This window comes from Rhinolophus sinicus, chromosome 4, assembly GCF_057876585.1.
Source record: "Rhinolophus sinicus isolate RSI-liver-muscle chromosome 4, RSI-T2T, whole genome shotgun sequence".
NCBI classification, from domain to species: Eukaryota; Metazoa; Chordata; class Mammalia; order Chiroptera; family Rhinolophidae; genus Rhinolophus; species Rhinolophus sinicus.
This window is the reverse complement of record NC_142504.1, coordinates 68,323,389-68,348,859: the sequence shown is the minus strand read 5'-3', so window position 1 is coordinate 68,348,859 and position 25,471 is coordinate 68,323,389. Positions and strand designations below refer to the sequence as shown.

The window sequence follows — 25,471 nt, the reverse complement described above, 5'->3', positions numbered from 1 at the left end:
TTGCTTCCCTGTAACGAGATAAGAAAATTTCCTATTTTGTAAAAGTAATCAACAGTTAAATGAAGTTTACTTCACCTCTCATATTCACTTATTGTAAAACTTCATTTAGAAACAAGGAGATAGGATCAAGGCATGAAAACCATTGTTGGTCATGTGTAGGTAAGGTGATTTAACACTGGTTTCCTCTTCAAAGTCCTTATGAGGGTAGAGGTGGTACAGAAAGATCAGTGGATTAAGAGTCAGAAAATCTTAAATCTGCCCCAGGTTGGCCTATTATGGGCTGGTTGTGGTCTTTCTGCATCTCATGTCCCTCCCTGTAAAGCAAGGAGGCCGTCCCTCTGTGTCTGATACTCGTGAGGATTAGTTGAATCAAAGGACTGGTTCATTCTGCAAGCACCTATTGATACTCACCATAATTAGTGCTGGAAAATGGATAGCCCTGGGGCCCCACCCTTATGAAAACATGCTGGAAACTACAGGTAGTCCCAGAAATATAAGGAGATGGGTTGTGGGTTCATTGTTGATTTGTGTCTGTTTCCTGGTCATCAGTTAAATGAAAACAATCAAATTAAAAGAACTGTTTTTAAAAGCAGGGGCTATTAGAAGTCCTATGATTACCACAAATGCTAAAGAAACACAGCTGTGATGTGAACACCATCCTCCACAGGAGAGCATCTGTTTTTCAAGACTGGGAAGAGACTCAGGTGGCTTGGTGTGGATTTGCCTCAGGTGACCTAGGAACACTATCTTTTACTAGTTGAACAAGTGCTTCTTACCCTAATACATCATTGACCCTGCTCCTCCCTTCTTCCACACACACACACACACACACACACACACACACACACACACACACAGTGATAATGTTAACTAGGGGCCATGGATCTTTTGGAAGATGTCAAGCTCTCCCTCAAAGTGACTTACCTTCTTCATCTTCAAAAAAAAAAAAAAAAGAAAAGAAATCTGAAAACTTTTAGATGGGTGGAAAAGACAGAGGGAAATGAAATTGGTAATTACATCACCACAAAATCAGAGTAGAATTAAATTGTTATATGAGAAGTCAAATAATAGTTATTACTCAACTGTAAAATAATTGTCATTCATAGAGTAACAAAGACACTATTCAGAAAAAGAGTATGACTTTAAAATCCCTAAAGCTATTTTTAAATGCATATTTTATAGCAGAACAGAAATTACACGTCTGAATAAATCCCCTGACGATATAATGGTCTTGTTCTAGATTAAATTAACTAGTGTGTTTACTGCTAGTATTTCTATTTACTGAATTTATTAATAACCTGAAAATGCTTTTACTTGTACAGTATTTTCCCCTTCAATTAGCAAAGTATGCTGTGGATCTATTACCATAGCTATAGGTACATAGTACATTGGATCCTGATCTGCCCCCATGTTTTTTTCCAAATGATGAATATAATGTAAAAACTATTATGATAATAAGGTATCGATGATAATTGTGACTAAGGCACCTTAAATGACGATGAATAATTTAAAACTGTCACCCTTATGCTTGTGGTGTTACCTTTTCAGAAGCTCTTGCGTATCATATATTGCTGTGTCCTCCTTGCTGTTTTGTTGCGTGGAAATACTGGTGCAGGATAATGCGGGGCCAGGGCTCTTTTCCAACCAGCTTCTGATGAGCACTGAGCTATACAATATCAATATACAGCAGGTCATGAAGGAAATGTAGGCATTACAACCGTGGCAAAATGAAATCTGCAAACTGTGGGTATGCCGGTTTTCTAAGCATTTGAACACCTCACACACTTAAGCCTCAGAAGTAAAGTTTTCTTTTGAGATCAATGCCACACAGACTGTCCCAAATACCGAAGTTGTTCATTCATTCAGTAATTAATGATCAGATTCTTACCGTGAGACATAGGCTCTGTGCAAACAAATATGACGACCACCCGGTCCTGTCCTCAGGGAGTCCACAGTCTGGTGGCAGAGACAGTAGAATGTGCTGAGTACCATCCACTGTGTGGTCAGGTGTGTGTGACATGCAGATGGGCAGGGCTGACCGTGTGGTCTGTAAGCAGGTGTGGCCTCCCTACTGCAGCAGTACTAAGGAGCAGTTTAACTAATAAGGCATAACTTGGCCCATAAAAAAGAATAATAAACGGTTTCTGTTGAACCACAGACTAATCACTAAGTATTGGTAATTGGTGGAAGTGACCAAGAGGGCCAAACACCATTGCTGGAATGGAGATTAGGGAAATAAACAACAGCTTCAGATCTAAAGAGAGAATTTGGAGAGCCATCTGGAGCATGTTTGAGGATGTGAGTTCCTGGCCCTAAAGCATTTCAGAATGGTGCTCATTCGTCTGCTCTATCTATGTCATCTTCCTTCTTTTCTCCTCTTCTTTCCCAGTTGGTGCCCAGAAGTATAAGAGTAGCTGTGGTAAAGACAAGAAATCAGTTTTACTAAACACTTCTTGCTACCATCCTTCTCATTACCTCCTCATATAGTTGACCACATGAAGGTAAAATGGAGCATAGACTAAAGTAGAAATAAAAGTCCCAGATTTTTCTTTCACTTGTCAACTGATAACAAATGACATTTTCATTATAACTTGAACAGAAAAAAAAAAAAAAAAAAAAAAATATATATATATATATATATATATATATATATATATGACTAATAACAGGAAGATTAAAGACCCTGGGTATAATAATACCAAATCCTTAAATAAATGGACATCTAAGCTCCGTTAAAAATGAAAAGAAAACTCTAGCAGAATTTATTACAGGATTTTAGCCTTGAAGTCATGAAGTCTTAGCTTACCGACTTTCACAGTTTTAACCAAAAATAACTTTCTTTCAGTTAGCAATTGAGAAGAAAAATGAAAATTTTGTATTTCTTAGAATATTGAAAATGGTAATATAATTCATAAATTGAGAGAGATGTTCAATTTTTCTGTATTAAATATTAAACTAGGATAGGGATGAATACGCAACCATTTTTTAATGGATTGGATTGTACAGATAAATTGTGGGATTACTCTTCAGCCCCATCCATGTTTGTAACATATTAACTAAAGGAAAACAAAAAGCTGAAATATGCAAGATACAAAATACTTCAATAATCCATTATCTCATTCCTGTGAACATTCCTTTTCCTTCTTGACCCTTGTATGTTTTTTTAAGAACATCCGCCATCATTAAGGTCCTTTGTTTACTACACCAAATTGTAATTCTTCGTGTCACTTTTCTCTTTCTTCCAGAGCTTCTTTGAAGGGCAGTCTGCACCATGGGACTCCGCTAAGAAAGATGAGAACAGAATGAAGAACAGATATGGGAATATCATTGCATGTAAGTGTTGATAGCGTGATTGTGCTGTGGTATAGCTTTCTTTTCGTATCTGCTAAGATTGACCACCAGCCTCATGTGGTGAGAATTTACAGTGAAATTACTGCCTTTATCCTGCTGGAAGAGCTGCTGTCATGTTCATATTAAAGAAAGGAAAAACTACCTAAATGCCCCCACTACATCAATGTGGCTTGCTATGGGACTAGTTTTACTTTTAGATTTAAGGTGTGGGTAACATAGGTAATGTCAAAATGCTGAGAAAGAAAATGCATTTTAGAAGGAGAAAACATAATAGTCCTAATGTTTGCCAGCTGCTACCCGGGAAGGAATAGAATAATGATGCGCAGCACGCCTTGATACAAGGAGCTCAGAGTCCTCTGTGAACATTAACTCATTAATCCTCTGGACACTTGGGTTAGGTAGGTCAGTAATAGCCCCATTTTAAGGACAGGAAACTGAAACTCAAAAGTTAAATGATAGTCCCGCTATCACAGCACTCATTAGCAAAAGAGCTGGGTTTATATCTCAGAAATTCCCGGTTCCTGTGGAACTGAATGTTACCAATCCATAATGCCTTGGACGGTTTTTAAATTGAGCCCAACCTCATTAATGTTCCGTAACGATGCTGAGACGCATGGTAGATTGATGAGCCTCTTTCTCCCAGGGCTGAAGCCATCCATCCCCTGCATTAAACCGCTCTAAGTCATACATGCTGCACCACGTCCTGACAAGGTCCTAACAGAATTAATACTGTTTCTAAATATACGTAAATTAAAACAATAACAACTACAAAGTGTGGGAATAGACCTGGAGAGCATCTAGCTCATCATGTCTTACAAAAGAACAAACTTGAATGGTTTGGACAGTCCAGGGGAGCAATATATTAGCTTTATTGATTGTGAGAGTGCAGTTAAATTGTACTTGCCTGAGTTAACATTTCTTAGCAGAGCAGTGGAGAGTCTGTAGTACTGTGTTTTCCCGAAAATAAGATCGGGTCTTATATTAAGGTTTGATCCAAAAGACGCATTAGGGCTTATGTTCAGTGGGTGTCATCCTAAAAAATCATGCTAGGACTTATTTTCCAGTTAGGTCTTATTTTCAGGGAAACACGGTAGCACTACCCAATAGTATTCTCTGTGTCTGCACTCTCCGATTCAGTGGTCACTCACCATGTGAACACTTGAAATGTGGCTAGGGCAACTGAAGAACTGAATTTTGTCTTTGTTTTTTTTATTATTGAACTTCTTATTTTGAGATAATTGCAGAGCCACATGTAGTTGTAAAAATAATACAGAGAAATTATATATGCTTTACCCATTTTCCCCCAATGGTAACATCGTGCAAAACTATAGCATATAGTACATAGCATATAGTATGTAGTATATCGTGTATACTGTATAGTATATAGTAGAGTTTATAACCAGAATATCACCATTGATACAGTCAAGTACAGTGCATTTGCGTCACAAGAATCCCTAAAATTGCTCTTTTATAGCCACACCCGCTTCCCCCTCCTTAATCCTTAGAAACCACTAATATCTTCTTGATGTCTATATTTTTGCCATTTTGAGCATGCTGTATAAATTATACATTATGTAACCTTCTGGGATTGGCTGTTTTTCACTTGGCAAAATTCTCTATAGATTCACCCTGGTTGTTGCATATATGAATATTTCATTACTTTTAATTATCAAGTAATATTCCCTGGTATAGTTGTACCATAGCTTTTCAATTTATTTATTAAAGTGTAGTTGATATACAAGATTACATGAGTTTCAGGTGTACAATATAGTTACTCAACATTTATATACCTTACAAAGTGATCACCCTGATAAATCTAGTAATCATCCATCACCATACAGTTATTACAGTACTACTGACTATATTCCCTGTGCTGTCCATTATACCCCCATGACTTATTGATTTATTTAATTATTTTTTTCAATTACAGTTGACATTCAATATTATTTTATATTAGTTTCAGGTGTACAGCATAGTGGTTAGACATTTATATAATTTATGCAGTGGTTCCAATTAGTCTAGTATCCATCTGGCGCTATGCATAGTTGTTGCAACATTGTTGACTGTATTCTCTATGCTGTACTTTACATCCCCAAGACCGTTTTATAACTACCAATTTGTACTTCTTAATTCTTTCTCCTTTTTCACCGAGCTCCCCAGGCCACTTCCCCTCTGGCAACCATCAGTTTGTTCTGTATATCTATGAGTCTGTTTCTATTATGTTTGTTCATTGTAGATTCCACACATAAGTGAAATCATGGTATTTGTTTTCTCTGTGTGACTTATTTCACTTACTATAATACCCTCTAGGTCCATCCATATTACAAATGGCAAGATTTCATTCTTTTTTATGGCTAAGAGTCCATTGCACATATGTACCACATTTTCTTTATTCATTCATCTATTGATGGACACCTAGGTTGCTTCCATATTTCGGCTATTGTGAATATGCCACAATGAATGTAGGCATGCATATATATTTTTGAATTATTAGTTTCGTTTTTTTGGATAGAAACCCAGAAGTGGAATTTCTGGGTCATAAGGTAGTCCTATTTTTAGTTTTTTTAAGATGGGAACTGAGTTTTAAATTGTACTTAATTTTAATTGTTTTGAATTTAAATAGTGTGTAACACTATTGGCTCCCAAATTGGCAGTAAAGATCTACAATATTACTTAAAAGAAGAAGGGGGGTGTTGCATATAATATGAACCTTCCTGATTGAGCATGCCCTGCTTTCCCTTCGGCCACCCATAAAGCCAAACCTCTGGCTTTGTGGGTGACAGGTACTAGCTTAGAGTGTTTCATTTGTTTGTTTACTTAGTGCTTCATTTGGTTATGTTGAGTCCTTTTTATATTTTTTTATTTTTCTTTCTTTATTTTTTAAATTTATTGGAGTGACAATTGTTAGTAAAATTACATAGATTTCAGGTGTACAATTCTGTATTACATAATCTATAAATCCCATTGTGTGTTCACCACCCAGAGTCAGTTCTCCTTCCATAATCATATATTTGATCCCCTTTACCCTCATCTCCCACACCCCTCCCCCCTTACCCTCTGGTAACCACTAAACTATTGTCTGTGTCTACGAGTCTTTGTTTCTCATTTGTTTGTCTTGTTCTTTTGTTGTTTTCGGTTTATATACGACATATCAGTGAAATCATATGGTTCTCTGCTTTATCTGTCTGACTTATTTCACTCAGCATTACATTCTCAAGATTCATCCATGGTGTCACAAATGTTCCTATATCATCTTTTCTTACCGCCGAATAGTATTCCATTGTGTATATATACCACAACTTCTTTATCCATTCATCTGTCGAAGGACATTTTGGTAGTTTCCATGTCTTGGCCACCGTAAACAAAGCTGCAGTCTGATGTTTTAGGATGAAGTGCTCTATATATGTCAATTATGTCCATTTCATCTAATGTGTCATTTAGGGCTGCTATTTCGTTATTTATTTTCTGTTTGGATGATCTATCCATAGCTGTCAATGATGTATTTAAATCCCCTAGTATAATTGTGTTTTGGTCAATTTCTCCCTTTAGTTCTGTTAGTAGTTCCTTGGTATATTTCAGTGCTCCCTGATTGGGGGCATAAATATTGATGACTGTTATGTCTTCTTGTTGTATAGCCCCCTTTACCATTATGAAGTGTCCATCTTTGTCTCTTGTTACCTTTTTCACCCTGAAGTCTGTTACATGTGATATCAGTATGGCTACCTGATTTTCTCTGGATACTATTTGCTTGGAGTGTCAATTTCCACCCTTTCACTTTGAGTCTATGCTTGTCCTTGTAGCTGAGATGTGTCCCTTGGAGACAGCATATGGTTGGGTTTAGTTTTTTGATCCAGTCTGCTACTTTGTGCCTTTTTGTTGGGGAGTTCAGTCCATTTACATTTAGGGTGATTATTGATATGTGAGGATTTCCTGTCATTCTATCTTTAGTTTTCTGGTAAGACTGTGTCTCCATTGTTTCTTTGCCTTTTTGTTGTTGTCTATTATTTCTGTGTGGTGGTATTCTATGATGTTTCCCTCTGTTTCTTCTTTTATTATAGTATATATTTCAGTCCTGGATTTTTTTTTTGGGGGGGTGGTTAAGTTTATGTAAAAGAAAGTTTGATATTTAGAGTATTCCACTTTCTTCAGCATGCTTACTTTCTCCATTCCCATATTCTGGTTCAGGCCTTTACTCTCCCCCTTTTTATGCTTTGGTTGCCACAAATTGTCCCTGTTGATGGTGGTCAAATAGCCTCCTTTACTATTTCTTGTAGTGCAGGTCGTGTATTAGAAAATTCCCTCAGCTTCTGTATGTCTGGAAAGGTCTTTATTCCTCCTTCATATCTAAAGGATATCTTTGCTGGATATATTATTCTTGGCTCATAATTTCTCTCTTTCAATTTTTGAATATTTGGTTCCACTCCCTCCTGGCTTGTAGAGTTTCTGCTTTAAAATCTGATAATAATCTAATGGGCTTTCCTTTGTAGGTTACCATCTTCTTTTCCCTGGCTGCCTTGAGGATTCTTTCTTTGTCATTGATTTTAGACAGCTTCAATACAATGTGCCTTGGAGAAGGCCTGTTGGGATTGAGGTAATTAAGTGTTCTATTTGCTTCTTGGATTCGAGGATCCAGTTCTGTCCACAAATTTGGGAAGTTCTCATCGACAATTTGTTTGAATATATTCTCTGTTCCCTTCTCTCTTCCTTCTCCTTCTAGTATGCCCATTATTCTTATATTGCTTTTTCTGATGGAGTCAGAAAGTTCTTGTAGAGTTCTTTCATTTCTTTTAAGTCTCAAGTCTCTTTCTCCTTCCATCCGTGTCATTTCCAGGTTTCCATCTTCGATGTCACTGATTCTTTCCTCCCTCTGATCAACTCTACTACCTAAGCTGGCTATTTCATTCTTAATTTCTTCTATTGAGTTCTTAATCTCCAGAAATTCTATTTGGTTCTTTTTTTAAATTTCAATCTCTTTCATAAAATGCTCATGTTGTTCTTTGATTGTGTTTCTGAGTTCATTAAACTGACTTTCTGTGTTTTCTTGCATCTTGTTGTGTTTTTTCAGAACTGCAATCTTGAATTCTCTGTCATTTAAGTCACATATTTCCGTATCTTTAAGTTCCTTTTCTGGAGACTTTTCACTTTCTTTCTGAGCTGTCTTGTTGCCTTGGTTATTCATGGCAATTACTGATTTATTATATATCTTCCTAGACATCTACAGGAGTGGGTTCTGCAACTCCTAGTTAATAGGTTGATAAGAAGAGGTCTTTCTTTTGTTTTCCAGTACTTGTTGGTACAATGTTTTATTTTCTCTCTGACTGCAGCCTTTTTTCTCTCTCACACAGTAGTGCTATGTTTTCTCTGCATTATTCCAGCTTCTCACACAATGGGGGGATTCCCTGGGAGACGGGCTTCTCCTCTGTTCATAGTTCGCCTGGGTCACAGGGTGCAGTGTCCGTGTGGGCATGGGGAGAGCTTTTGAAGTTCCAAAGCTCTTCCTGCACCAGATTCAGAGCCCGTATGTTTCAGCAGTTCTGTTTACTCCTGCAGGGATCCGCCCAGATAGGTGGGGCCAGGGGCAAGATGAGTTGTGAGAGGTGGCCCAGAGCAATAGCAGCAACCACCACCACAGCCGGTCCTGCTTCCACAGCTCCCTCCCCTTTGTCAGAACTAGTTGGGCTGCAAATCTGTGTCTGAGGTCCACAGTTCTCAGAACAGCAAATATTCTGTTCTTTTGATCTGACACTGCTACTGTTCTACTTCTAGCACCGGCCAGATGGGGGTCGGGCGAGCTCTGGGAGGGTGGAGAGAGAGCGGCTAGTCTCAGTGCCTAAGGCTTCTGTTCTCTGCTCGGCAGTGAGGGCATAAAGCACCGTTTTCAGCCTTCTTCCCTCAGTCTTTTCTCCGAGATCTCTGCCGTGAGCATTGGGTTCAGCCGTGTTATATGCTGTTCCCTCAGCTCTATGGGCCATAAGCGGAGCCCTAGCAGTCCGTGTTCTTCCCTCTCCCACAGCTGCGGTAGTTCTGGCATGCAGCGAGCTTGGAGCACTGAGCTAGGTCTGCGTCCTGCGCCCGCGCGGCTCTGTCTCCGCACTTCTGCCTTCCCTCCTCCCTGCTCGTGCGATTCGCCCACCTTTACGTGAATTCAGTAGTGGGCCTCTTCGTCTTGCCTGTCTGCTGTGCAGGGAATCCTTTATGGAGTTATAGTTGTTCGATTAGTTGTAAATTCCAGGGAAGATTTACACAGGCTCACCTCACACCACCATTTTGATGATGTCTCCCGTGAGTCTTTTTTAGATAGTAGATGCTTCCATGAATTTAGTCAACTCTTTTATGGAGCACTAGATGCTGGCCCACACTGAGGATTCCAACGTGATGGAGACGATGTCCCTGCCCCCAGGACAGAGCAGACCAGGCAGTAAGAGCTCTGTGACAACACAGCACTATGCTGGAGCTGTATGTATAGTGCTGTCAAGGCGCAGAGAAGGAAAACGTTATTTCTTGCCAGAGAATGGTCTCGAGAAGCATTAGTTGACTAATACAGATCATTCCAAATTCCTTCATATTCTCTGGGAGCCCGCTGAAGGTTTGCACTGTTAAAAGAATCTTGTAATGGCTTACAGGACCTTTCCCGGGAGTCACTTCAGCTCTGTGACAAAGTCCAAGAGGATTCACAAGGTAAAATGAGGAATTCCCAGCAGTGCCCTGGGGACCCCCACACACAAAGCAAGTGCCAGGGGATGTTGATAAGCCTTGTGCTGAGCATAAGACAGCATCAGTGGGGTGTGAGTTCATGTGTGCTCAGAGAGCCAACTGGCCTTTGTTCAATACAGCTTTGAGTCTGCTACTTCTTGCTGCACAGTTTAATTCCTGCACTTGGTAGACACTTGAGAAATATTTTTGAATGATTAATGAAAACAATAATAAAAGCTAGCATTTGCTGAGCACTTAACTATGTGTCCTTTATACATATCAACTCACTCCCTGTTACCATGAAATACATAATATTGTTGTATCTAGTTTACAGGAGAGGAAATTGAGGTATAAAGAAGGTAAAAGAGTTAGTTACACAGTTAATAAGATATGGAGACAGGATTCCAAGCCAGAAGCAGCTTTTATAACCACTAACAGTTGGTCCCTACCTGCTTGCCACCATGCCCGAAGTTTTTGCCACCATCATAGTCTACACAGGCCAGTGTCGGTGACAAGAGGCAACTTAAGGAGACTTTCGCCCCTTCCCTCCCCATCCTTTACCTCCCTAGGCCACACCAAATAAATATACAAACTAAGTAAAAACTGCACTCGCTGTTGAACAGCAGCTGCAAACTAAGTCCTCTAGTTCCCAGGCTGACCCCTGTGTCCCCCTGTGCAGAAATTAGGGAGCTGCCACTGGTAAGGGCCTTTGACAGTTTTTTTTTTGATGGCTTCGTGTCTGTTGTCTAAGAAAGTATTGGGGCGAGTGTCTAATTTATGTATTAATTATACCCATTATCAGTCATTGTCACCTAGCTCAGCACAGCTCCAAGGGCAACAGGATGACATAGGAAATTTAATAACGGGCTAGGTGTGGGGCAGGCAGCAGCTGACAGAGCTGCCTGCACCTACTGGGCTGGTGCTGCGAGGACGGCTCACAGAGGGCACAGGCCAGCACATTGGAATATGGGGTGGGAGGGGGACCCACCCAAAGAGAACCACAGCCTAACTTACCTCCTGACGTTGCTGATCAAAATTTATACTGTCTTTCTCATGAAGATATTTCAAAGCCACAAATTCTATACCGATATAACTATTTTAATTCTACTAAGTGCTGTCCTCATTTTCAGGTTCAGATATGGGGAGACAAAGTGACTTGTCTGTGATCACATGCATAGGTAGTTGTCCTTTGTGACTTAAAAAATGATTTTCTTGTTTAATTATTTAGAAAAGTTTGTTTTTATAGATTCAGACAGAACCATCACCCCTCAGGCAAACATGGATTGCTTCCTTTCTGTGAAAAGCCTGCACGCTCACAAAAGCATCCAAGCAGCTTCTCTCGTGTCGAATTCTATTCAGCCTCTAGACATCCCACTCACCTTTCCAGCCTGGACCTTCTGGGTACTAGGTGTGCAGTTTTCCACAGAAATTTTGAATCCCATCTGTCTAGTTTATTTCTCCTTGCAGCTAGTCCGAGAGTATGTGGTTAAATACAGCCGATAATTCATCCCTTCCTTCCACAAATACTTATTGACCACTTACTGTTGGCCAGACACTGTGCTCAGGACCCTTACTGAAGACAACTAACCCTAATTGGGTGCTGCCCACCTAGCAGTACAGCTCAGTGCAAGGTTTGGCACATTCTTTCTGTAAAAGGCCAGATAATAAATATTTCAGGCTTTGCAGACCTGCCTGTCTCAGCTCAGCTCCTCAGCCCTGGTGTTGAATGTAAAAGCAGCCATCAACAATACATAAATGAATAGGCTGCCTTCCAATAAAACTTTATTTTCAAATCAGGCAGTGGGCTGGATTCAGCGCACAGACTATAGATTCCTGACTCCACATTTAGCAGATAACAGATCCCACCAGGAGAACTTGTCATTTCTACCACCCAGAGTCCATTCCTTCCACCACAAATATCATCCAACTCTCAAGCCCGGCCCTTAGGACCGATGATTTCATCACCCTGGATGTGGGCACTGGATGCGATGTGGTCTGTGCATCTAGCAGAATGCTGTCAGAGGCTGAAAAGGTTTGAATCTAGCTCCCACCCCATGAATTTACGGTCTGTGGGCTAGCCCAGACTAAAAGGCACCCGAGAATACTAGGACAAGGGTAATGACTAGGGGGTAGACTCATGAGGAAAGACCTTTTAGGCAGAAGAGAAGAACACAGGATTAGGAATCAGAAGATTCAATTTGGAGCCTTTGCCCCACCACGTGCTAGCCAAGTGACCGTGAGTAAGTCATGAACCTGCTCAATGGCACGGTTTCCTGAGAACACTGCTGTCATGCGGGACGCCAGGCGGGGTCTCTGGTCCCGCTCCCCACATAAGAACGCAGGATATGGTGAGGCCGAAAAGGAACACCCACGCAGCCACAGATAGGGGCGTCATACCACTATATTCTCGCTGGCGGCTGGGTTGGAGACACAGGAAGCAGGAGACACAGAATCTGCAATCCACACTCATCCATACTCTGCACTTGCTGGCTCAGCCACCATCTTCTTGCTAGCCCCCATTTTCTGCTAGTGTAGCCATGGCAGTTATATTAGTGGCCAATGGCTCACTGGTTACAGCTGATGTCCAACTAGCCACAGCTGATGGCCATCCAATCACAGTTGATGGCCATTTACAACCTGAGCCAGCACCTTTCCATGTGAGGGCGAGAGCCTGGAAACTGCACTCCTGACTCTGTCCCCACAACCACCTATTATGGAAATGAACTGAAACGCCACGTAAAAACAACATTGATCACTGTTACCTGAAAAACAAATGACATATTTTCTTCTTCATTACTACTGCATTACCCTACTCTTCTTCAGTTAGCACATTCAGTAGGTCATTTAAAATGGAAACCAACATCAGGAAATTTGGAAATCTCAGGTTCAAAGCTGGTAGGTAATCGCAGATTCCACCTTGCTCCCTAATTGTTAGCAAGACTCTGCACAGCAATCCAGCTCATCACGTGTTGTTGATTTGCATGGCCGTTGCCTTTATTCCTGATCTCTGGGGCTGATTGTCTAGCTCTCACCTGCTCTCCGTTCTTTCCCTCCTGTGCTCATTCACTGTTTCTTCATCAGGGCACATTGTTTTTGTGCTTTTCTAGGGACAGTGTCAAAAAGAGGCCTCTCTGCCCCTGCTGCTCTACCCAGTCTCCTAATCTGACCTCTCGGTTTCTGTGGCATCAAGAAGCCTTTCCCTGTTCACATGTTACCTTCTTTTCCATGTATTTTTAAAATAAAAATGATATATATCTGTATATTTATTTAAGGTGCACAACATGGTTTCATGTACATGGTGAAATGATTATTGCGGTCAAGCTAATGAATATAGCTTCTCTGTACATAGTTGCAATTTGTGTGTATGGTGGTGAGAGCACCTGAGATCTCACTTATCATGTTTTCAGTATTCAGTACAGTATTACCATGTTTCCCCGAAAATAAGACCGGGTCTTTTATTAAGTTTTGCTCCAAAAGACGCATTAGGGCTTATGTTCAGGGGATGTCATCCTGAAAAATCATGCTAGGGCTCATTTTCCAGTTAGGTCTTATTTTCGGGGAAACACAGGGTATTAACCATCGTCATCATGTTGTACATTAGATCTCTAGACTTATTCATCCCACATAACTGCAACTTTGTACCCTTTGACCAACATCTCCCCATTTTCCCACCTCCCCAACCTTGGTAACCACTGTTCTAGTCCCTGCTTCTATATATTTGACTTCTTTAGATTTCACATATAAGTGAGACCATGCAGTTGTTTCTTGTTGTTGTTGTTTTTTTCTTTCTATGTCTATCTTATTTCACTTAGCATAATGCCTTCCAGGATTATCCATTTTGTAGCAAATGGTTCTTTTCCTCTTGTTTGTTCTCTAAAACCCCTCTACAGTTGTCTGTGGTTATTTATGTGATTCTATATAAGGCTTGATGCTGGCATATCCTGAGACATCAGGTAGACCACCTGCCAAACTATTCTTAATGCTTTTAAAATCAGGCATCCAAATCCATAGATGCTACTAGGCTAACTAGGCTGAGTTGATACCACACATGGGCTGCAGAAGTACCACTACTGCTGGCTTGCACAGCAGGTCTCCGGTGCCCGCCTTGCCCTGTCTTCATGTTAGACCTTGCACACTGAACATTGTTTCACTATAGGGTCCCTAGTCCAGTGTGAGCGCCCCAGGTGAGTCAGAGGAGCCACTGCAGTGCTTAGGACCACTGAGAATCGGCACTTGGAGCTGCTTCCTTTGAGACTGTGTGTCTTTAGTTACGGCAGTAAAAATAAGTCTGTTGTTACAGTTGTGGAAGGTTTTGAGGAGTAAAAAGAATAAAAGTACTTACCTAAATCAAGCTTACGTATACACCCTTATCGGCTGTTTCTTTATAGGCATAGAGAAGAGTATTACCATCTTCCCTCCCCACCCCCCTAAAAAGCATGGAATTGTGGATAGATGGTTCCATGGACTGGGAATCCTGCTTCGTAGCGTCCAAGCCTTGGGAACAACACCACTAACTATTATAGGATGAGCAATGGCAGGGGGATTCAGCCAACATCTTAGAGATTCTTGTTAGTGCTTTTCAGAGAACATAAGAAGTGCTTGTAATGATCACATTTGTTGTTTTGCAATAGTGTTTGCATATAAAATACTTTTAATGGTGCTTAAAAACTGTTTGTTGGCTTTTGCTCTTAAGTAAGTTAAACTTTTTCCTTATTTACACTACAAAGATGCTGAGCTAGCCCTTTCCAAATATAAACTAATGCCCAGTTCACCACACACACAAACATAGCCCTCCTGATACTCTCAGCAGTTCCTATGTATATAATTAACTCTGAGTTTACAACATGTACTAAATCTCCTGACTAACAGCGGCCCCTTACATCCTGGGGTCCTTTGGAAGGTGGAAGGTAGGGGGGAGGACAGGCATTTGGAGATAATAGCCAGAATCTGCAGACCCTCCTCAGGTTCCTCCCCGCTTTCTGTGGTTCAGTTGACAAAGATGTATGTGTCTGACATGTACCAGCCTCCATGCCAAGCTGAAGGAGTTCTTTCAATAGATATATACTGAGTGCCTATTACATGCCAGGGTGTCAGACAGACAGCAGGGGAAAAAACAGAATTCTTTGCCCATGTAACATTTAACATGTGTGTACGGCTGACAGAGAAAGACCCGCTAAGTAAACTGTACAATATGTATGTTAGAAAGTGAGGCATGTAACAGAAATACAGCAGCGACAGAGAAGGGAGATGGGTGGGGTAAAGATTGCAGCTTTTAAGCTGTGGTCAAGGAAGGGTTCCCTGAAAGGATGAGGTGCAAGCAGGACCTGACACAGGTGAGGCAGGGGGCGGGTGCAGGCAGAGGCCATGAGGGGGTGACCCTGCGTCAGCGTGGTCTTGGGGTCAACAAGGAGCCGCGTCACTGGAGCAGAGTGAGCGTGACTAAAGGGAGAGGTGAGAAATGTGAAAACAATGGGGTGACCACAGTGAGCCAAAACAGATACTGTCCCTACTCTCAGGGAATTGACATTTCCTGTGGGTGGGAGGAGAGAATTAAATGATTGTACAAATGAACTAAATAATTATACAAATAAGTGAAATAAAATTAAGGGCCACAAAGAAGAGGTACATGGTACTGTGAAACCCCATAATGTGGGGGTTCGCATATTCAGGAGGTGTGGGAGGCTTCCCTGAGGACATGAAATAGAGGACCACTTCCATTGTGAACAGACCCTTCACATGAGGACACCCTTAAGTTTGAGGAACTGAAGGAAGGCCAGGTGGGCGGAGCTGGGAGGGGTGGGAGGGGGAGGTTGGCAGGGGTGTGGGGGAGTCGAAGTCAGATCTGCAGGGCTTCTAGGGAAGATTACGGATATTGGTCTTCATTATAAGAACAAGGGAAACCTCATAAAAGGGTTTTTTTTGAGGATAGGGGGTGATGGTTGTTAATTAAATTTGCCTTTGGAAAATTTAATCTAACTGTAAAGTAAAATAATTGGAAGGGGACACTAGTTAAGAGAGCCTCTCAGTAGCCCAGGTGAGAAGCAATGATAATGTAGACTATAAAGAAGAGAAGTAGATGGATTCAAGAGATATAATAGGTCAAACTGAATCGACAGAATGTGGGGTCAGGAAGTCAAGAGTCAGGTGACTCCCATGTTTGTGACTTGCAGGAGGATGGGTGGCTGGGTGGATGGACAGGTGGAAGGACAGAACATTTACTCAGATAGGTAACCTTGAAATGGAATCAGATTCAGAGGGGAGCTCAGAGGTAGGGGTGAGGTTGGTGGTAATAGGGAAAGCTTATGAGTTGAATCTGGAGACATACTGAAATGCCTTTGAAACATTCAAATGAGACGTCAAGTAGGCAGTGTATATAGATTGCTTTGGAACCCCATAGAGAGGGGTCTGGGTCGAATATAAATTAGTTAATCTTGGGGCATATAGGTGGTGGTTGAAGCCATTGGTGTGGTAAGATTATGCGCAGAGGTGCACAGGAAGCATAGAGGGCATCCAGAGCCTAGGACCCAGCCTGGAAGGGTTTTAATATGGGAAATTCCGAGACGTACACGTACAAAGGAGCATTGTGTTCTGGAGAAAAGGGCATGTCAATAGTGTCCTGCTGGCAAATCTAATACAGCGAAGAAACTGACAGAGCAACATGAGGATTATCCATGAACTTAGCAAGAGCTGCATTGAATGGCGTGGGTGAGGGGTGAGGAGGCTTGAGTGAGGACAGACAACTTTATGAAGAGGAAGACAGGAGGTCCCTTCTGAGCTTTGGTGTTCATCTTGATTGGGTTACCTATGCCCTCCTACTCCGTTTTCCCAGCTAATAGTGAGGTAACTAAGAGGAGAGTGAAACCTTTGATCCAGTCTATGCTACCCGATACTTTTAACCAATAACCCAATCTTGGCCCCTGCTGAAGACTTCAAAAGGATTTGTTTTATAGCAACATGCTTCTCTCTGCCAATTGAGGCACTCCAAGAGTGTCACTTTTGAGGAATCTACCATTTTCCTATCTGGCTTAGGTATAAAGGTAACTGAAGGGAGAAGGGAGGAGGGGGTTTAACTAATAAGAATGGTCTTCCTGGAGAGCTTCTGGCATTAAAATTCAGGTGGATGAGAGTAGGGGAGAAACATCAACACACCATGTTTAGGAAGGCAAAGAGTAAATCTAGAAAAAATCAAGTAAAATTTAAAAAGTCGGGGGTCCTGCCGGGATTCAGGAGAATAAAGAGTTAAGAGTCTCTGACAGAGGGTCTAAGTAAAAAAGAGGAACAAGGAAAACCTAAGTAATACATAAAACTAACAACGAGAGCAAACTTAACACGGAGCCAGCCACCACTGCACTCAAAGTTTCCTCATTTTCTTCATGCTCAGAACCTGCGTAGCCTGAGCGCCAGGTGTGCACAAACAGGGACACCATCCTGGAGGAGGGATCACAGAGGGGTAGGATCCCGAGCACTTCCCAACAGTTAACTTGGCTCTTCAGCATCTTGTACCACGAAACCAGTGCAGCGGCAAGAATGTAACCACAGGAGGAGCAAAGCCATTATTTGCAGATCAATTATAATTAAAAGTAATTTCAAGTCTCGTCTCAGAGGGCAAATGTTGCTTAGATCATTGTGATTCCAATTAAATATGTCATCAATATTTAGCAGAAAGATAGAATTGATTGGAGGTGAAAGATTATCAATGACATACTCTACTTCTGCTGCTGTAGTAATATCTAATCACATGCAAGCAAGCCTATTACCCATATCCATTGTGTTTAATATGAAAGTGTTAAAATATTTGAAACTTCTTAGCAGTATGTTAAACATAATGTTATTTGATGAAAAGAGCATAAGTAACATGTTTTAGGAATTTAGAGCATAGAGACATGCTTAAGTCCTAATTACCCACCTCTGATGTATCAATGCTGGTATACATGAATGCATACACATACACACATGCATGAATACATACATGCATTCCTGCACATAAATACATACATATATACATACATACATACTCATACATGAGTACATGCATGCATACACATATACAAACATGGGGAAAAGCACCAGCAGATTATAATTTTTCACAGTGAGCAAAGATTTGTTATGCTTTATGCCAAGTCTTTATGTGCCTGTTTCTCATCCAAAACTATTATTCTTGCCCTATTTCATGTAGTAGAGGCTTTTCTTTCTTTCCTTTTTTTTTTTTTTAAGAAATGGGAGGAATGGCAACAAGGCTTTCTGTAGATTGAGTTTCTCAAAATGTCAGTTTGTTACCTTTCTTGATGGGGTAACATTGAGTTGTGATCATAATATAAATTTTAGTTGGATTTTGATCATATACCAGTCATCCATGGCTAAACAGGTTTCTTTTCTTCCCAATTATAAAAGCAATTCATACACATTAAAGAAAAATTGTGCAGTAATGAAAAGTTGGGGAAAATTGCCCAGAACCTCACCAACGAAATTCAAACCCTGCTAACATTATTTTTCTGCTTCCTTCAAATCTCTTTTTGTTCTATGTCTTGAAGTTGTCAGCTTTATTTTTTAAAATAAAGATAGGTTTATTGTTTTCTTTGTGATGATAAAGACAGTATAAACTGTATAGACAATTGAAGTAGTACATAAAATCATAACAATGAAAATAAATATCACTCCAAAATTTACCACCCAGCAGAAACCCCATCCTTTCAGTTACCCCACCATGCATTCCCACACACGTATACAAATACATAGATTATTTCATATAAATAGACTCTAATGAGACATGCCGCTTTGTACCCTGTTCTACTTCATTCTACAATATGTCACAGAGTAGTTTCCAGGTAAAGAAATGCAAGCTGTAATAATCCTTTTTAATGATTGTATCATATTCCATTGTTTTATAAGACCACTGTTGGTCAGTTCCCCGTTGATATCATTAAATGGTTAAACTAGGTGAGGATAGAATAAATTGTGTTTTAGAAAAGCAACTTTCAGCATGGATTCACTACAGAGGGAGGAATCTGGAGGCAAAACTGAGATAGTCATGAAAAATTATCTGGTCTTGAATGAAGTCACTGGCAGTAACAATACAAGTGACAATTCACTTTTACTTAGTTCTTACTATGTACCAGACTCTTACAATGCATTAGTAATGTTAACTCAATCTTCACAAAAACTAAAAGTAGACACTACTTTTATTCCCATTTTACAACTGAAGAAACTGAGGCATAGGGAAGTTAAATAACTTGTCCAAAGTCACACAACTAGAAAGTGACAGAATTGGAATTCAAACCCAGGTATTCTGACTCTGATGCCTGTGGTCTTTACCTCTGCGCTGCACTGTGCAGACATAGGGACAGAAAAGAGAAGTTGAATAGACGCCGCGGGTTTAAGGTGTAGGCGCTGTTGAGGAGTATCCAGCCTGTTTCCAAACCTTTTTCCTGTTTCCTCTTTAAAACTTGTTCCAACTCGTCTTCCCCAAAGGGTGGCTGCTTAGAGCTCTACCCTGCTCTCCTGTTCCCCAAACAAACATTCTGGGCTCTTTGTGGTTTGAATTGCTAAATTTCTCCAAGGATGTCTCTTTTACTCACCTTGAAAGAGTGTGTTTTCTTTCTAATGAGAACTACCTGTCCTGTATTCCAGGTGTTTGACATGTATTATCTCACCTGCTCTTCCTAACCCTCCTGGGGGTGCCCAGAGGTACCCCCTCTTTACAGATGAACCTCAGCAAGATTCAGAGTTTGTCTAAGTTCAGAATTCGCTGCTGCTGGAGCAGTAGCACCAGCATTCAAATCAGGATCTCAGAGACACCAAAGCCCTATTATTTTCACTTATTACACAATATCAATATGAAATGGCTTTGCAGTAATCTAGAAAAAACTCCCATATTGGGAGAGAAACGAGAATGGTAAGTTACCACTCTCGATCTCACATCTTTTCAGCCTGACCTGGCAGAACAGCAAGTCCTTGACCCCTTGGCTTTCATAGTAAATAATTGACCTGTTGTTAGCTACAAATCCCATTGGATTTTCCAAATTTTTATACTTGAATAGTTGAGTTCTCCAAATTTTTTCCTCTTTTCATCCCTTGCACTGAGAAAGGCCCTCTCCCAGCTGGTCAGTCTCCAAGGAAAAGCAGGACAGGACCCAGCCAAAGGGCAGTTGGCACTTCTGTAGACCCTTTCTCTGAGTGACTCCCATTTGCCACATGCCAGAAATGTCCTCTAGCATTTCCTCGTAGTCATCTGATACTAGCTAGTCTCAAGAGTGCCCAAGAGAAGAAACTGAGTTTTCCTAAAAGAATGAGTGACACATGTTAGTCTTCCTAATTGGCATCTGATTCAAGGTGAACAAGAGTTCAAGAAAACATGGCGATGAGCTTCCATGTGCCGATTTATTTGCCTCCAACAATCTAGATTTATTATTTTTATAGCCACCTAAGAGCTTGGTTTAACAGAGGATGCCTGAGAATCCCAGTTCTAGCTCCAAGGCGCTCTCAGATTTCCAAGCAGCCATTCAGAGAAGACTCTTGTGGCTAGAGGGACACATCATCTCACTTCTTTTGCTTTTACTGTCTCTGACTCGATGTGCTTGATGGTGATACTTTGTTCTTTATCTTATTGCTGTTTATGAAGATGGTTTTCACACTGGCATGCCAGAAGGCAGAGGATTAACTTGTAAGTGTTGACCCATTTCACCAAAAGGACAGTCACGCAATGACCAGCCTCCTCTCCATGGACGAAACTCATGTTCCTGTGTTCTCCTGCACAGCTGACTCCTCCTCGAAAAGACTTACCCATTTGCAGTGCTAAAATCTCTATCTCCCTGCCTTCAGTTCATTAACTTATCAATACTCATTTATTTTATCACCGAAAGAAAAAAATACCTCATAAACCTCATTTCAATGATTCTTAAATATATCTACCAAGTACACATAAATAATGTAGGACAGTTGTCCTCCAGTAACAAACTCTAGAGTCATTACCAGGGAAAGGGAACCAGCCCTTCTCAGGAGAGGCAGCCCAGAGAGGAACTCCCCAGGGCTCTCACACTCCAAGTCCATCAGATACCCTTCTCATATTTTTTTTACACTTTATTTATGTATTTATTTTGACATTCAACATGATATTAATTTCAGGTGTACAGCAGAGTGGTTAGACTTTTATATAATTTAAGAAGTTATCCTCCTGACTACTCTAGTACTCACTTGGCACTATACATAGTTATTACCATATTATTAACTGTATTCCCTATGCTGTACTTTACATCCCCATGATTGTTTTGTAACTACCAATTCGTACTTCTTAATCCCTTCACCTTTTTCACCCTGTCCCCAAAACCCCCTCCCATCTATCACCCCAATAAATCTAGTACCCATCTGACACCATACATAGTTATTGCAATATTATTGACTATATTCCTTATGCTATACCCTACATCCCCATGACTACTGTGTAACGACCAATTTGTACTTCTTAAGTCCTTCCTCTTTTTTACTCACCCCCACCCACCCCACCCATCTGGCAACCATCAAAATGTTCTCTGTATCTATGTTTGTTTCTGTTTTATTTGTTTGTATATTTTGCTCTTGAGATTCTACATATAAATGAAATCATATCGCATCTGTCTTTCTCTGTCTGATATACTCCACTTAGCACATTACCCTCTAGGTCTATCTATGCAGCTACAGATGGTAAGAACCCATTCCTATCCATGGCTGAGGAATATTCCATTTTATATATGTACCACCTCCTCTTTATCCATTTATCTATCAGTGGACACCCAGACTGCCTCCACATCTTGGCCATTACAAACAATGCTCCAGTGAACATATGGATGCACTTGTCCTCTTAAAGTAGCATTTTGAGTTTCTTTGGATAAATACCCAGAAATGAGATTACTGGGTCTTTCTTTGACTCTTACAGCCTTTGTTTTAAAGTGTACTTTGTCTGGCACAAGTATTGCTACCTCTCCCTTTTGTTTGTTTGTGTGTTTGTTTGTTTGTTTGTTTTTCATTACATATCTTTTACCCATCCCTTTATTTTCAGTCTGTTTATGCCTTTAGATCAGAAGTAAATCTCTTATAGGCCACATATGTAAGGATTTTGTTTGCTTATCTGTTCATCCACCCTATCTTCTGATTGGAGCATTTACTCCATTTACATTTAAAATAATTATTGATAGATGTGTAGTTATTGCCATTTTATTATTCATATTTTTATCTTTTTTTCATCTTAAAGAAGTCTTTCTAACATTCCTTGTAATACCGGCTTGATGCTGATGAACTCCTTTAGATTTTTCTTGTCTGGGAAGCTCTACATATGTTTTTCAATTCTAAATGATAGCTTTGCTAGGTAGAGTAATTTTGGTTGTAGGTCCTTGCTTTTCATCATTTTGAATATTTTCTGCCAATATTATCTCCCCTGCGAAGTTTCTGGTGAGAAATCAGCTGACCGTCTTATGGGCACTCCCTTGTAAGAAATTAACGGCTTTTCTCTTGTTGCTTTCAAGATTCTTTGTCTTTAATCTTTGGCATTTTTATTATGATGTGTCTTAGTATGGGCCTGTTTGGGTTCATCTTCTTTGGTACTCTCTGTGCTACCTGGCCTTGTGTGTCTATTTCTTTCACCAAGTTAGGGAAGTTGTCTGTCATTATTTCTTCAAATAGGTTTTCAATTCCTTGCTCTTTATCTTCTTCTGGTACCCCTATGATGAGAATGTTGGTATGCTTCATGTTGTCCCAGAGGCCCCTTAAACTATCCTCATTTGTTTGTATTTTTTCTTCTTGCTGTTCTGATTTGGTGTTTTCTGCTACCTTATCTTCTAAATTGCTGATCTGTCCTCTGCTTCATCTAATCTACTGTTGATTCCCTCTAATGTATTCTTCATTTCAGTTATTGTATTCTTCATTTCTGTCTCATTCTTTTTTTTTTTTAATGTTTTCTATCTCCAATTTTAGCTTCCCATCTCTTTATTGAAATTCTTCCTGAGATCATTGATCATCCTTATAAACAGTGTTTGGAACTCTGCATCTGGTAGATTGCTTGTCGCCATTTTGTTTAGCTCTTTTTGTGGAGTTTTGTTTTTTCATTGTCTTTGGGACATGTTTCTTTGTGTCCCCATTTTGGCTGTCTCCCTGTGTTTGTTCCTATGTATTAGGTAGGACTGCTATGCCTCCCAGTCTTCATAGAATGGCTTTATGGGACCTAATGGTGCAGTCTCCCTGGTCACCAGAGCTGGGTGCTCCAGGTGTGTCCCTTGTGTGGGTTGTGTGTGCTTTCCTGTTGTAGTTGAGCCTTGGTTGTTTTTTGCATGTCAATGGGAGGGACTGACCATCAGGCTGGTGGGTTGTGAGGACTGGCCATGACTACAGTGGAGGAGCTATGGTGCAAGGGTTCACCCTAAAGAACAGGATTCACTTTAGCGGCGATCTGGTGCCTGCCCTGTGTGCCCTTTGGGTGTTATCCTTGGAGGCAGCAGATGATGCTCCAGCTTGGTCCAAAGCTGGCCACCAAGTGTAGCAGTCCTGGGGCCTCCTGGGAGGGGCCCACTGCAGGCCAAGTTTAGCCACAACTTATACCCTGCCTGGGACCACCTGGTATGAGCCACAGAGCAATCTGCACATGGCTGCTGCCCACATTGGTCTGGGTGGTTCCTTGAGAGGCCAATTTGTGAACTGAGGCCAGCTGTCACTAGTGCTGAGCTTAGGGCTGCTTGGCCAGAGGTTTTGGGACGCACCAAAGCCAGATGCTACTTGTTTGGGTTTTATAAATATTTGAGAGATTTTAGGAAAGTCTGTAGCATGAGCTAAGACAGAATGTTTGTACCAAAAAGCCACTGGAAGCACCTTGGGTGTGCCTGCTAGTTGGGTGGGGCAGAGTCTCAAGGAAACACTAGGGTGGGGCTGACAGTGTTAGCCAGTGATTGAAACTCAGATATGGTGCCTGCCTGGGTCTTCACCCTGGGAGGGGGAGGGCTCAACAAAGAAACAATGGCTTCTTCCAGCTCTTTCCTCCAGGAGAAAGCTGCCTCTCCCACCCTCACCCTGAAGCTAGACAATTCAGTGTCTCCTCGTATGTTCCCGATACCTTTCAAGCTGCTTCCCCTGTGCTGCAACTCAGAGCAAGTGAGCCCGTAAGCAAATAATTCCATGTGCAGGCCCTTCACGAGGAACGCCTAGGACTGCAGGCTCCCTCCAGCTCACTCAGCCACAACCTCCACAATATTTACAGCCAGAAGTTATGGGTACTTCTCTCTCTGGCACTGGAACCCTAGGCTGGGGAGCTGGGACCCCTCGCTCCTCTGGGTGGGGGGCACCTCTGCAGATAATATTTCCCTCCTGATTTTTAATGGTCATATGTGGGTGTGGGACCAGCATCTTCCACATCTCTGCCTCTCCTACCAGTCTCAAGGTGATTTCTATGTCCGTAGTTGTAGGGCTTCAGTTCAGCTAGACTTCAGGCAGTTGTCAATGATTGTTGTTCTGTAGTTTAGTTGTAATTGACGTGGTCCTGAGAAGAGTTGAGTATAGTGTTTACCTACTCTACCATCTTGACTAGAAATCCTCTCCCCTTCCCACCTTTGAAAGCGCTATTTCCTAGGATAGCTGAGGTTAGAGTAGAATATGAAGAGGTATTCTACAGGGAGAGATGGAGAAAGTGGACTCTTTTTTTTAATTGTGGTAAAAATACATGTAACATAAAATTTACTATTGTAAGCATTTTTAGGTGTACAGTTCAGTGACATTAAGTACATTCACCTGTTGTGAAACCATCACCACCATTCCAGAAGTTTTTCATCTTCCCAAACTGAAACTCTGTACCTATTAAACAACAACTCGCTATTCCTCTCCTCCCAGCCCTTGGCACCCATCATTCTACTTTCTGTCTCTATGAATCGAATTACTCTAGATACTTCATATAAGGGATCATACTTGTACTTGTCCTTTTATGTCTGGCTTACTTCACTTAGCATAATGTCCTCAGGGTGGACTCTTTTATTTTTAGATAGTGAAATATAGGTACAGAAAGGGCATAAAACATCCATATACAGTTTAATAGATTGCTGTAAAGCATTCATAAAACCACTAACCAAGTCCACAACAGGACCATTGCCATCACCCTGGAAAGCCCCAGTGGACCTCACCTGATCACTACGTGTCACTTCTTCCACTGAGACAGTGACTCTCATGACACCGTATTTACTAGTGTGAAGCGTTAAATACTCTGTGCACACGTGCTGTGTTTACGCAGGACCGCTGCATATGGCAGTGCAGGCTGTGCTGTGAATGGAGCCTCCGGAGTTGGACCCTATGGCCTTGTTGAAAGGTGTTCTTAGGGATATTCAGAATGGACACTATATGGTCTCTGACCATAAGAGGTCACAATCTAGTAGAATCAACTTTACAATAAAGAAAAGATACTACCATGTACATAAGGAAAAAT

General features: G+C 41.0%; 1 protein-coding gene across 17 annotated transcripts in view; it reads left to right on the top strand.

Annotated features, from left to right (window-relative positions):
• The window catches only part of PTPRM (protein tyrosine phosphatase receptor type M), an 808,815-nt gene that overhangs the window by 680,062 nt on the left and 103,282 nt on the right, over window positions 1–25,471 (top strand). For all 17 annotated transcript variants that reach the window (XM_019755757.3, XM_019755755.3, XM_074340349.2 and 14 more), the window contains one exon: window positions 3,246–3,333. In XM_019755757.3, the coding sequence (XP_019611316.1) occupies window positions 3,246–3,333 (88 nt within the window). The remainder of the gene's footprint in view (window positions 1–3,245; window positions 3,334–25,471) is intronic.